Below are 13,338 nucleotides of genomic sequence, written 5' to 3' on the forward strand. Positions count from 1 at the left end.
GTTTACTAAATTACTGAGCCAATTTTTTTTTCTACCAATTACATGCAGCTGTTTATAAACATTAATATTTGTGAACATCTCCCTGAAACATCTATATAAATACAACGTTGTTTTTTGGGGGAAAAATATACAAGGTTTTTGTTTGTATAGAGTAAGTACTGCAGTTGGTAAGGACACTGACTCCAACCTGCCAATTCCTGAAATTGGCCAAGCATGTGTGTGTGTGTGTGTGTGTGTGTGTGTGTGTGTGTGTGTGTGTGTGTGTGTGTGTGTGTGTGTGTGTGTGTGTGTGTGTGTGTGTGTGTATGTTGTTCATAAAGCATTATAACATATTCTTTCTGCTAACTCCCCGAGCACCCCCCTCCCCTCCACTTTCTCTCTCTCTCTCATTCTCTCTTTGTCAAATCCTTGCTCTACTCCATCCCAGTCGAGTGCAGCACCCTCCTCCCACACCTCTGTCACTCTCCCCTTCCCTTCCTGTCTGTCTCTGTCTGTCTCTATCTCTGAACATATCCGGACGGTGCTTATGTCTGGATGGTGTTTGTCTCCGGATGTGTCTGGGTAGGGCTTGTCTCTGGACGTGTCCGGGCAAGGTTTGTCTCCAGACATGTCCAGCGGTGTTTATGTCTGGATGGGAGCTTGTCTCCGGATGTGTCTGAGCGGTGTTTGTTTCTGGCCAGCTTGGCTCCGGATGCGTCTGGGTGGTGTTTGTCTATGGATGCGTCTGGGCAGGGTGTGTCTCTGGACATATCCTGGCAGGGTTTGTCTCCGGACGTGTCCGGCTGTGTTTTTTTTCCAGCCATCTTGGCTCTGGACGCATCCGGGCGGTGTTTATGTCTGGATGCAAGTTTGTCTCCAGATGTGCCCAGACGGGAGTTTGTCTCTGGACAGCTTGGCTCCGTATGCGACTGGGCAGTGCTTGTCTCCGAACGTGGCCAGGCGGTATTCATGTCCAGACCAGAGTTTTTTCTCTGAATGCGTCAAGACAGTGTTTGTCTCCAGACGCATCCACACAGGAGTTTGTCTTCGGATGCGTCCGAGCAGTGTTTATGTCTGGACGGCTTGGCTCCGGATGAATCCGGCGGGTTTTTTCTCCGGACATGTCCGGGCGGTGTTTGTCTCCGGGCCGTGTTTATAGTATGACTGGTAGAAAATGGATTTCAGACATTATTTTGTTTCCATCTTCACTGTTATTCCCTGAAGAATCATTTTGATGAAACAGTATGAATTGTAATTAATGCTCCACCCCATGTCTGCCTTCCCTTCCTCTCACCTCACACTGTCTTACCTTTCCCCATCCCTCCTCGCTCCCTCTCTCTTCTTTGTCCTTCACCTCTTCACTCTCCCCGCTCTCTCTCTCCCACCGCTCTCTCCCTCTTACCCCCTCTTTTTCTTTCTCCCCCCTTTAGTATTTCCGTCAGCGAAGCAACGGCTGGTATTTGCTTGTGTCATTATAATAAGGTGGATCGCGGAGGGTAAAAGTTAAGTATTCCACTATTTCAATGAAGCAATGAAGAGATATGTAATGATCGATGCAAGAATGCCATTTTGCTTTTATGAGCGGGAGGAGGGGATGACAGAGAGTTGGGGTTTGGGAGGGGTGGGAGAGCAAAGATGGGACAAAGTTGGGAGGGTGAGGTTGATGCTTGGGATGGGGAAGTGTTGAGGAGTTTTTTTGGGGGGAGGGGGAGGTTGAGGAGTAGTGGTGAGGGGGTTGAGTTATTGTGGGGGGAGGAATGGAGTGGGCGTTTGAAGGCATGCAGTTGGGAGGTGGTTGAAGCCTTCGGGCTGGGTGGGGGAGGTTGAGGATTTTGGGCTCGAGTGGGGGTTCAGAACTTTAAATCACATTTTAGATTGCATGGACATTCCGCTTGTCCATGCTAGTTGTGTATATTCTATTAATTTTTTTAAATAAGTGTTTCAAGATCTTGTTAAGACTACATTATATATGCTTGGTCAAGCAGCTGACACTACTCTTTGGGTGAGGGGTTGGAAGATCACTGCAGACCATAGCCATTGACATCGTTCATGCTGTGTTCCATCTTTCCTAACAGTGAGAAAAGAGCAGAAGTGTGAACTGAACTGCCGTGCAGTAGGATACCGCTTCTATGTGCGGCATGCCGAACGGGTGGAGGATGGAACGCTGTGCGAACCTGGTGGCAGCAAAGTGTGTTTGCGAGGAACATGTAAGGTGAGTAAGAATTGTGATATGCTGGTGAAGTAGGAATATAAGAAGGCAGTGAAAACAAACGACAAAACATCATTGACATTTAAATAGTGGATGCACCAGGTAGAGGAATGCTGCTTGGGTTAATCAGGGAGATATCCTGTCCTGTCTATTAATTAGGGTAATTTTGGTGGGATTTGGTCTGGCAAGTAAGATTTTGAAGAATTTAGAGGATCTTCTGGAATTCTCTCCCAGGACAATAAATTGCCTATGTGGCAAAGGACAGGTCAGTGAGCGAGAATATGAAAGACTTGTCCATTTCTTCGATTCCTGAGTTTAAAAATTTCACCAAATATACATTCTCCCTTTGTTGTTTCCTTCTGCAACTATTTTCCATCCATTTACCTCCCAACACTCAGCTTCTTCTACTACCTCATGAATCGCGGTGGCTTTTCTCTCTGGGATTAAAAATGGTGAAATTTCTTGAGAGTTTCTGTTACCGAACCTGTTCAGACCTCAAAGGCCCTTTCCTTCCTTCCTCAGACACTGGGGGTTTAATTTGATACTATTTGAGCCACCGGTGTCCAGAATGGCACAGATTGCCTTTTCTTCGCCTGGCACTGCAACAGAGCTGAACTCATTGCAAAACTCAATGTGTCTTTGTTATCGTTGAGCACACATCTTGAATGGAAATGTGAAATAGGATACAATTTGTTTTCACGCATTAATTTAAAGCTGTGAAGTACTTTCATAGGTTAATTTATTTCGAGGATCATAAGAAAAGTATGAAAACAAAAATATTTATTCAGCTGATGATGCTATGTTGGTAGAAACTGGCTCACTGGATGTCATTCCATTTGTCTGCTGCCTATGTTTCTCGTTGTCACAATGACAAAGGTTTCGTGGCCAAATGATAAAACAAAGATATTTGTAATTTTGTGATACTGTACGTGCAACCCTCATTTGTGTATGGCTTGCAAATGCAGCTGTACATTGTTTCAAAGAAAAATAACAACAGTGATCATAATAATATCATCATCATTATCACCAGCAATAGCAATACTTTTCTTAACTTTAGAGTTAGTCACATTTGATTAATATATCATTTATTGTGACTGAATATCGAAAGATTGCTTGTGGTCTGCTGCACCTCGTTTTTTTGTGGCATGCCCTTTAGTTCAACGAACAATGGATATTCACACTACTACTATGATGACGACTACTACTATTACTACTGTTATACTATTATTACTATTACAACTTCAATGACCACCTTTATTCCCACCTTCTTGTGGTGTCGACCAGAGAAAGTTTTTATCTCAAGTCTTTGACATCATGCAAGACTTTCAACTGAAGTTGCATTGGGCAGGAATTTGTAATTTATTCAAGGTACCAGCAATAACTCGACTCGTCTTTGAAAAGACAATATGAGATCTTAACACCCACCAACTAATGCTCGAAGTTGAGGCACCGAGTGTAACATCATCCATGAAGTGAAGGGCACACTTTGTGATGCAATGCCCTACCTGTGAAGCACCAATCCAACCATTTACAGTCGAGTCGAGAATCTAACCCAGACCCGACAGCTCGACACCTCTGCACCATCCTGTCATACCATGAATATTCACATAATATTTCAGTAAGTTTTTAACAACAATTATTTTCATCTTAAAACTCCCCAAACACTTTTGCTGGTTTTCAGATTTGTAACTTGATCCACATTTTTACCCTTCATTTCTTTGACTTAGCATGCAAAAGTTCCACCACTTCTTTGCTTCGCTTATTTTTGAATCTCATTATCAGTATATATTGGTAGTCTAACCTAAAATGGATGAGCTTGAAAACCAGGTGTCCTGTCTGCTGGCTTTCATATCCACTGGATGTAAGATCCCTCGGTGGCTTTCGATGAAGATTTGACAAGTTATCACTGGCAACTCAAACAATTTAAAAATTCCTGCCCTAACTTTGGCCAGGAGAAGATGGATCCATTTACCCATGGAAATCCCAGTATGGCACCCCAAACAATGTGATGTCATTGGATATACGATAATGATGATGAAGGATAAATCAGTACTGCACTATCCTTATAAAGAGAACTATCAAAACATAGTAGTTTACAATGAGATACATTCTTAACCCAATCAAACACCATCTTCTTCCTCAACAAAGGATTATGACTAAGGTAACTCAAGGTAACTTCAAGGTAATATAATTAGTATTAGGAACTATTTCTCTCCAAAATAGTTTCTACTTTAGTAAAAAGACACTATCAAAAAAATTTTGGGAAATTATTTAATTCCTGTGAATATCTCATCCAAAAAATATCTGAATGCCCCATCCATAGTGCAATTATTGAGAGTTTTAACACTTAACACCATATCCGAAAATTGATGTGCTGTCCAGGTGTGGCAAGACTGAAATCAGGCCTCAAGTATTTCTCTTTTGGATAAAGAATTCGAAATTGGCAGAACAGCCTTGGGGTTTAACTTATTCAAGGTGTTGTAGCGTTCTCTTGTGCTAAATATCACCTTGCCGTTTAAATATATATATATATATATATATATATATATATATATATATATATGTATACATATACGTATGTATATATATTTGTATGTATATATATATATGTACATACATATTATATATACACACACACACACATATATATGTACTAGACAACCCATGAACCCGTTGGGTTCCCATTGAGACAGCAGTTGATGAAAAAAATCATTCCAAGAAAAAGAAAAGATAGCTCCAGTGAACTATACTGCTGAGGTTTTTTGCATTGATTAAATTCTCCCAAAGAGTACTTGACTGAATCGGGAATTGATTATTTAATAATTTTTTTCATTGCCCGGTTTGAACGAAACTTGATACTGCACACCGCAGGTGAATTGTGAGTAAGGTGGCCCTAAAAAATTTGCGCTATCCTGTACCGTTTTGACTGTATTTCGGGAACATACATACATATATGTATATATGTGTGTGTGTATATATATATATATATATATATATATATATATATATATATATATGATGAGAGTTTTAGATATACATATATATATATATATATCTTTATATATATATATATATATATATATATATATATATATATATATATATATCTTCTTCTTCTTTCGGCTGCTCCCGTGAGGGGTCGCCACAGCGGATCATCCATATGATCCGCATAGTGATTTGGCACATGTTTTTACGCCGGATGCCCTTCCTGACGCAACCCTGGTCGCCTCTTACGACACAGGGATAAGGTACACCTATTTTAACCGGGGTATACATACACATATATATATATATATATATATATATATATATATATATATATATATATATATACATACACAAGATGAGAGTTTTAGTAATATATAGATGTATATATATATTTCATCATTTTTACATCAGTTTTCGTTGACCCGATCATCGACCCTTTCATCATTTTTACAGCCAAAATGGTACATGATAGAGCAAAAATTTTAGGGCCACCTTACTCACCATTCTCCTGCGGTGTGCAGTATCAAATTTCGTTCAAATCGGGCAACAAAAAAAATTATGAAAAAAATCAATTCCCGATTCAGTCAAGTGTTGGTATGACGATCCATAAAACACAAGGACAAACCATGGAGAACATGTTGATATACCTCGAGAAACCGGTTGGCTGAACAATGATTCCTGAGGTAAATGCTCAAATTTTCTTCAAGTTAGAGTTTGACCACTAAATAATATTAAAATTTTGTCTTTTTTTTTTTCATCAACCGCTGTCACAATTGGGAACCCAACTAGTTCACGGGTCGTCCCGTATCCAATAAAATTCCTTATAGAAAACAACAAAGGGCAGTGTATTCCCCTGCTTGGAAAGTCTGACACATAATCTGCTCATACAGCCTGTAAGCCATCACTGGCAGTTTTTTGGGGGGAGTTGCAGAAGTTGCAGAAAAAGAAAACCAGGATACTCCCAAGTTTTTGTTGCCAAAGTAATGTGCACAACTTTTTTCTAATCATGTATATTAGTAGCATTGCTTAATTATCAATAAGGCTTCTTGAAAATTAAATTGAGCAGAATTTTTTTCCTAAATATTATGGTGTGGTTTGTGATATGAGTTGTGATTGATTGTTAATGTGATTCCCTTTCATCATTTGTTTCAATTTGGGCAACAGCCACAAGTCTCACGGTGCCAATTCAGGCAAATATGGCAGATGTGGGACAACAGGAATTATTTTGCCACCAAATTTTTTGGGTGGAGAGCAACACAGGCGCATTGTCATGATGGAGGAGCCATCCATTCTTCCACTTTTCTCATATTTTCTGGCTGACTGGTTCTCGCAAACATTTCATAACTTCTACATAGAAATCCGCATTTACAGTGGCATTTATTGGATGAAATTCTGCATGAACCATTCATTCCATGTTGAAGAACGCAATCAGCATGACCTTTACTTACGATCTCGACTGACATGTCTTTTTTGGTCTCAATGACATGGTGTCTTCCACTGGAAGTTCTGTGCTTTCATTTCCGGGTCGTACCCCTAAACCCATGACTCATCACCGATTATCACCTTGAGTAAGAATGTTAGACCCGAAACGCATCGATCAAATAAGTTTGATGAAATGAAAACAGGATTTTCGTTTTGGTCAATTGTGAGGATGCGTGGAACAAACAATGTGCTGTTAAAATCGTAAAAAATCACATGTTAAAATCGTCAGTCAGTGTGACCTGAATGGAACCAAATCAGAGATTAGTCTCTTCCACAATTTCTCGAATGGTTAAACCGTGGTTTTCTTGGATGATAGTGCCGACTTGAGTGATGTTTTCATTGGTTCATGCTGTTGACAGATGACAGCTTCTTTCGTCATCCTCCAGTGACTCATTTCTTTCCTGAAATCTTTGCAACCACTTCAAAACAGTCTTCTTTGTCACAGCTTCATCTGCGTAGATCGTTACGAGCATTTTTTGTGTTTCTGTAGCCATCTTGCCAAGTTCAAAACAAAATTTCATGTTTGCACATTGCTCAAACTTCGACATTTTCTTCAAAAGCACCAGACGTCACAAACACGTGCTTACACAAAGCAATGCCATGGCTCACTGGCATGTCGTAAAATGGTGTTTGTTGCATTCTTGCAAGTGAGAGAGTTATCAAAATAATCCCAGCCCACTGACCTCAACAATGTTCACACATTTATTAGTAGCCGCACCCTTCACCAAACTTTTTGATCACACCATATATATATATATATATATATATATATATATATATATATATATATATATATATATATATATATATATATATATATATATAGTACATAGGTAAACACTGTATACCTCATAAGATGGCATTCAATTCTGTTTTGTTTCCAAAATGATGAACTTGTAGCCTAAAATGCAACAATTTGATTCACTTTCATATGTCACCATCCATGGTAAAGATGTCTTTTTGCATATGCGTTGGGGGAACCCAGACCCTATCAAAGTAAAATGCTTTGGCACACATTTACAAAATGGCACAATTGGTGGATGCTAAGAGGAACCATGAAATTTAAATTCTGACTGCTGGAATGTCAAAAACACTTGCTGCATATCATATGAATGTCCACCGAGCAACCATTTATCGACTGAGAGACTGATTCAACATGACACGGTGAGTCGATGATCGTTCATGTCCTGGCGTGCCACATGCGACTCTTACCAATCTTTCCAAGTAAGATAAGGCCATAACATTTGCCTCCAGCAACTACACAATCTGTTCAAGATGGCTACAAATACTGTGAATGCCGTCGCTGGGACAGGACAAGCAATCAATAGCTCCAAAACTGTCCGAAGTCGTCTTGCCGCCTATGGTCTACAGTGCCATCAACCTTATCAAGGCCAGATCCTGATGTACAGATATTGTCTTACATGGCAACAATGAGTGCCGAATGATCTACTGGTAATCTGGTACACAGAAGATGGCTCAACACCTTCTTCTCTGTTGAGTCAAGACAATATGATTTTTTCCAGATGGACATCAACACATTTACCATGTCAGATCAAATGGATAGCACATGACTGTATCATTGAGGCAGACTGCTTTGGTGTTGGTGTAATGATGGTATGGGGAGCATTCAATGTCCAATTTCAATAACTGCATGTTGCTGTCCAGGGAAATCTCAGTGCTGAAGGCTGTGTTAACACACAGTAATCCTGCAGCCATTCCTCCTACTGATGCTCAGACAACATGGTATCAACAGACAACTTGTGGTTGAACAAGACCATATTTTACCTCACAATGCCAAAGTCACACAGGCATTCTTTCTTGCTCTAACAGCGTTCAGGTGTTTGACTCGCTTGTCAGATTGCCGGACATGAAACCCATTGAATGTGCCTTTGAGCACCAATGGACAACCATCCCACAAGCCCTTGTGAGACGGCTGTGTCTGTCAATGCCTCAACAACAACAACAGACAAACCTCAGAATGCAAGGTGGTCACACACAATATTGAGCCTCAGTGACCCCTGCTTCATTTGCGACATCTGTGACGTCACTGTCATTTAACTTGCCACCAGTGTCACTGTCAAACCTGCACTTCCATGAATGGACTATCTTATAAATGCAATTCCATTTAGATTGACTGTGATTGAATGCATTTACCTCAGCTGGGAGATTGACTGCGCATGCACATTTGATGATCGATGATCTGTTGGTGATCTAACCTATTGCATTTAAATATTTATTTTTTGGATGCAGAATGGGAATGAATATACAAAATGTTCACAATGTCCACAGGACTACCATCAGCCTACTAAGTGGTCACACGATCATGTACGACCTTAAACAAGGAAATAAAGAGGCCATTTAGCCAATCATTGCAATCTATTCTCAGATGTTGTTTTCTGTGTGTTTCTTCCCTTGCCCATTCTTCATCCAAGTATCCCTCTGTTGTGTCCCTCGACTCTTATTGATGTGTTTCCCTCTTTTCCACTGTTCTCACGACCTATACTTATTTTCAACATAATCTTCACAAAGAACAATCTTCTTGATGCTTTACTGGTCTAAATAACCCGATATTGATTGAGTGACCCAACTGATCAATAATATTAATGGCAGCCCATTCCCTTGGAAGTTTTAGGGTGTTCATGTCAAACCGAGAAAGTCTTCAACGCTAGAAAGAATCCTGTACTGACTTTGATCTCCACTCTGACGCAGATTACTCGACTCAAGGTGTGGGAATTTTTAATTTGTTCAGGGTACTCTTCACAAAAGGGCCAATGAGAAATTTAACACCCAACAACGACCAGCATTGGCAGATGGGTCCTGTGGCTTATTGTCCTTGCAGTGAACAGCATTATCGGAACAAGGTACGCGCACTAGTCCAAGGAATGCCATTGTGATTTTATTGTTCACAAACGGAATTATTTTTCTTTAATTGTGTGCACTTTGGAATAAGCAGTGCATGAAATGCCGTTCGACATAAAAAAAATCCACAAAGTATGAGATCAAAAAGAATAAGATTAGGTAAAGCTGTCAATTTCTCTCCAGTTCCTTTTCATTGTGAATATCGTATTGGAATTAAGTGTCCAGTTATTTTAGTACTGTTTTAATTAAGATTGCAAATCAGTGTTGGTTTGCACTATTTCATCGACTGCACTCGACCCCGACAGCTTTTCACTTCCCAAAGCCATGTGGACCTCATTTTGAGTTCCTGGCATGCTGATTGCGATCCACATGGGTGCTGGGGTCACCAGCAATGTCACCAGCTGGAGATACATCAATCTTCCTTTGCAAACTAGAAACATTATTTTTACATCCCATTGCACTAGCGTCGAAGGTCGATGACTAGATTTGGTCCAGGAACAGTGTTGAGTGCGGTCAAATGCCATTTATTACCTGTGCAAATATGGCAATTTTTTTTGAACGACTTGCGTGCACACGGAGCTACTTTTCCATGGTATTTCATCAGATTTTGGTTTGATGAACTCCACTGGCTCTTGCCTGACATCTTAATGACTTCCCCATTGTTTCTTCACCTAATGGGGGATCCATACAATGAAAGAGTCACTTTAGTTTTCTAGTACCAGTTCATTGTGGGGTTCTGGTCCATTTTGAGGCAATATTTTATGCTCAAAGATGTTGTTGACTCTCGTCTTTCATTTCATCATGACATTCTCCACAGTTAATTTGGGGATAGATATCAGAATTGATATCTATCCTGATGGAAGTGTCAACTCTGTAATAGCTGATTATATTTCCTATGTAGAACTCGATTGACTCCTTCCACTTCAATATCATGCTCTGAAACTGAACAGCAACAACGTTCACTGATAATTATATGTCCTGTATTTGTCCACGGTATTCACGGTTCTGTAACTCTAGCACACGTCTGAACAATGTGGGAAAGTAATACTGTATATGCTGTCCATAATTAGTAATTCGACTTCGGGCTTTTGATAAAGAGCCACTTAACAAATCAAATAACTGGCCAAATACAGCATTGAAGTCATCAGGAGGAACTCAAATAGACAAAGATGGACTCATCAGGAGGAACTCAAGTCGACAAAGATGGAGTCATAACGAAGAACCAAAATATACAAAGATGGAGTCATCAAGAAGAACCAAAATATTCAAAGATGGAGTCATCAGGAGGAACCCAAATAGACAAAGATGGAGTCATAATGAGGAACCCAAATAGACAAAGATGGAGTCATCAGGAGGAACCCAAATAGACAAAGATGGAGTCATAATGAGGAACCCAAATAGACAAAGATAGAGTCATCAGGAGGAACCCAAATAGACAAAGATGGAGTCATAATGGGGAACCCAAATAGACAAAGATGGAGTCGTCAGGAGGAACCCAAATAGACAAAGATGGAGTCATAATGGGGAACCCAAATAGACAAAGATGGAGTCGTCAGGAGGAACCCAAATAGACAAAGATGGAGTCATAATGAGGAACCCAAATAGACAAAGATGGAGTCATCAGGAGGAACCCAAATAGACAAAGATAGAGTCATCAGGAGGAACCTGGATAGGATTTGGGTTTGGCTGCTGTTACTCTACCCTCAAACCCATCCAATTCTTTGCTGATGACTTCACCTTCTGCCATACCATCTGTCATCCTTCAGACAGGCAAGCAGCAGCTTCATCGTTCTCTGCAGATCCAGATAAAATCACAAACTGGCCCGCACGTGGAACATGTCTTTCAATCCTGACAAATCTCACACTCTTACTTAATCTCTCCAAAAGGACAATTTGGAACCCCCCCCCATCTACTTTCTCAACAATCCTCTGGAAGAAGTCCTTTCATTCAAGCTTCTGGATCTCACTATCTGCCATGACCTTTCATAGGAAAGCCACATTTCAAACCTCGCCTCCAAAGCCAGTCGCCGACTGGGAATCCTCCGTCATGCAAAGTCCTTCCTCGGTCCACCTGACCTCCTGACCACATACAAATATTTCGTCCACAGCCTGATGGAGTACTGCTCTCCCCTCTGGGCAGGTGCTCCTGCCTCTCACCTTTCTTGGCTTCACGCTGTGGAAACCAAGGCATTTAGGATCATCGGTATCTCCTGTGGTTAGGCTGAGTATTTGGGCCTCTCACTCTCTCACCCTCTCACCGCAGGCAGGTCAGTGGTCTTTCTGTCTTCTACCATCAACCCTCCGCTCTCACCACCCCCTCCCAACGCTCTGTCTGCGATATGTCCCCCCCCCCAAATTTCCGCAGGGTGCTGAAGGTCAGCCAACAACCCCCTTCTGGTAAAACTACCAAAATCATGAATCATTGTTCACCTTCACTCTTTCATTCCTCTTTTTTCCTGCGTTTGGAATAAACTCCCTCACTCTCTTCAATCCCATTCTTCCCTCCAGGTCTTCAAAACAGCGGTTCACCACCACCTATCTTCCCCCATCCAAAACCACGATCTTTTCTACCCCTGTTAATCCACCACAACCCCATCTCCTTCAAATTCCCTGCCTTTCCTGCCTTCCTTCCTGAAAGTCCCTGTGGTGTTCATCTTGTATACCACATGTTCCCCACCCCATCTCTCTCCCTTCCACAGATCTCCTAATGTCTCTGTTCTCCACTGTTTTGTCCTTCCCTCTCCAGCCCCTTTTGTCTCCTGCCCCTCTTGTTGGGCATTCTGTGTTTGCTCTCATACGAGCCTGGACAAGGTATACAAAAAAATAATAATAATAGGTGAACCTTCCAAAAACTATTTCTAAGAGTTCACCCCTCGTTCGACAAAGAAAATGAAAGAGAAGGAGAGATGGACAAGAATAACAAAAAACACACACACACACACACACACACACACACACACACACACACACACACACACACACACACACACACACACACACACACACACACACACACACACACACACACACACACACTTCATTACTCAGAAAAATCTTACTGTTTTGCTTACCATACAAGGTATTGCCATTGCTACCACAAAATGTACACAGGAGTTCACCACCACACAAATCAACACACAGCCCCTCAATTTATAATGAAGTTCCTGTTCCGTCAAACACTTTCTCGATACACTTCTGGTTGAGGGATTAAATTATTGATTAAATTTTATTATTAAATCATTTTACACAACTTCCATCGCAATGGGACCTGTTGACAGGAAAACTAACCAAACTTAAGTTAATCAAGTCTACAATGACCAAAATATTCTCCAAAAGAATCTGCATGTCCTTCCTGATGAGCATTATCATCCTTGACTATGCCTCAGGGTATATTTGAAGCTGCATGTAACTCACCAGTTTTTTTTTAATATCGGATTACAACTAACCTATATGTTTGTAATTTTTATTTTTACTCCAATCAATCCAAATCTGGTTCGATGTCTGGTGTTCTATAACCATTTATGTTCTGTGAAGAGCTGCAGAACTTCTGTACCACAACAGGTGATGAAAGACCACAACGGGTGATATGCTATAATATAGTATCACATATCAAGGTTTTGAGTGTAGGTACCCCACAAGGTTGTGTTGTCAACCCCATTTTATGTTTTTTTTTGTATACACGTGACTGCTGCAGTTCAAAGTCATCGTTGTAGTGTTGTTGTTGTTTTTGTTGTTATTGTTGTGTTGCCCCAGTCAGTTCTGGTTGAGCAGGCTCACGGCACGAAGATAGGCAATCAATCTCGCAGGAGCAACCCAAGGAT

The 13,338-nt window shown here is 40.8% G+C and overlaps 1 protein-coding gene across 5 annotated transcripts in view; it reads left to right on the forward strand.

Moving 5' to 3' along the window:
• THSD4 (thrombospondin type 1 domain containing 4) overlaps nt 1–13,338 on the forward strand; it is a 217,897-nt gene that overhangs the window by 68,383 nt on the left and 136,176 nt on the right. For all 5 annotated transcript variants that reach the window (XM_085850245.1, XM_085850244.1, XM_085850248.1 and 2 more), the window contains one exon: nt 2,055–2,191. In XM_085850245.1, the coding sequence (XP_085706371.1) occupies nt 2,055–2,191 (137 nt within the window). The remainder of the gene's footprint in view (nt 1–2,054; nt 2,192–13,338) is intronic.

This window comes from Eptatretus burgeri, chromosome 12 (assembly GCF_056783735.1).
Source record: "Eptatretus burgeri isolate ZD-2024b chromosome 12, Ebu_testis_v1, whole genome shotgun sequence".
Lineage (NCBI taxonomy): Eukaryota > Metazoa > Chordata > Myxini > Myxiniformes > Myxinidae > Eptatretus > Eptatretus burgeri.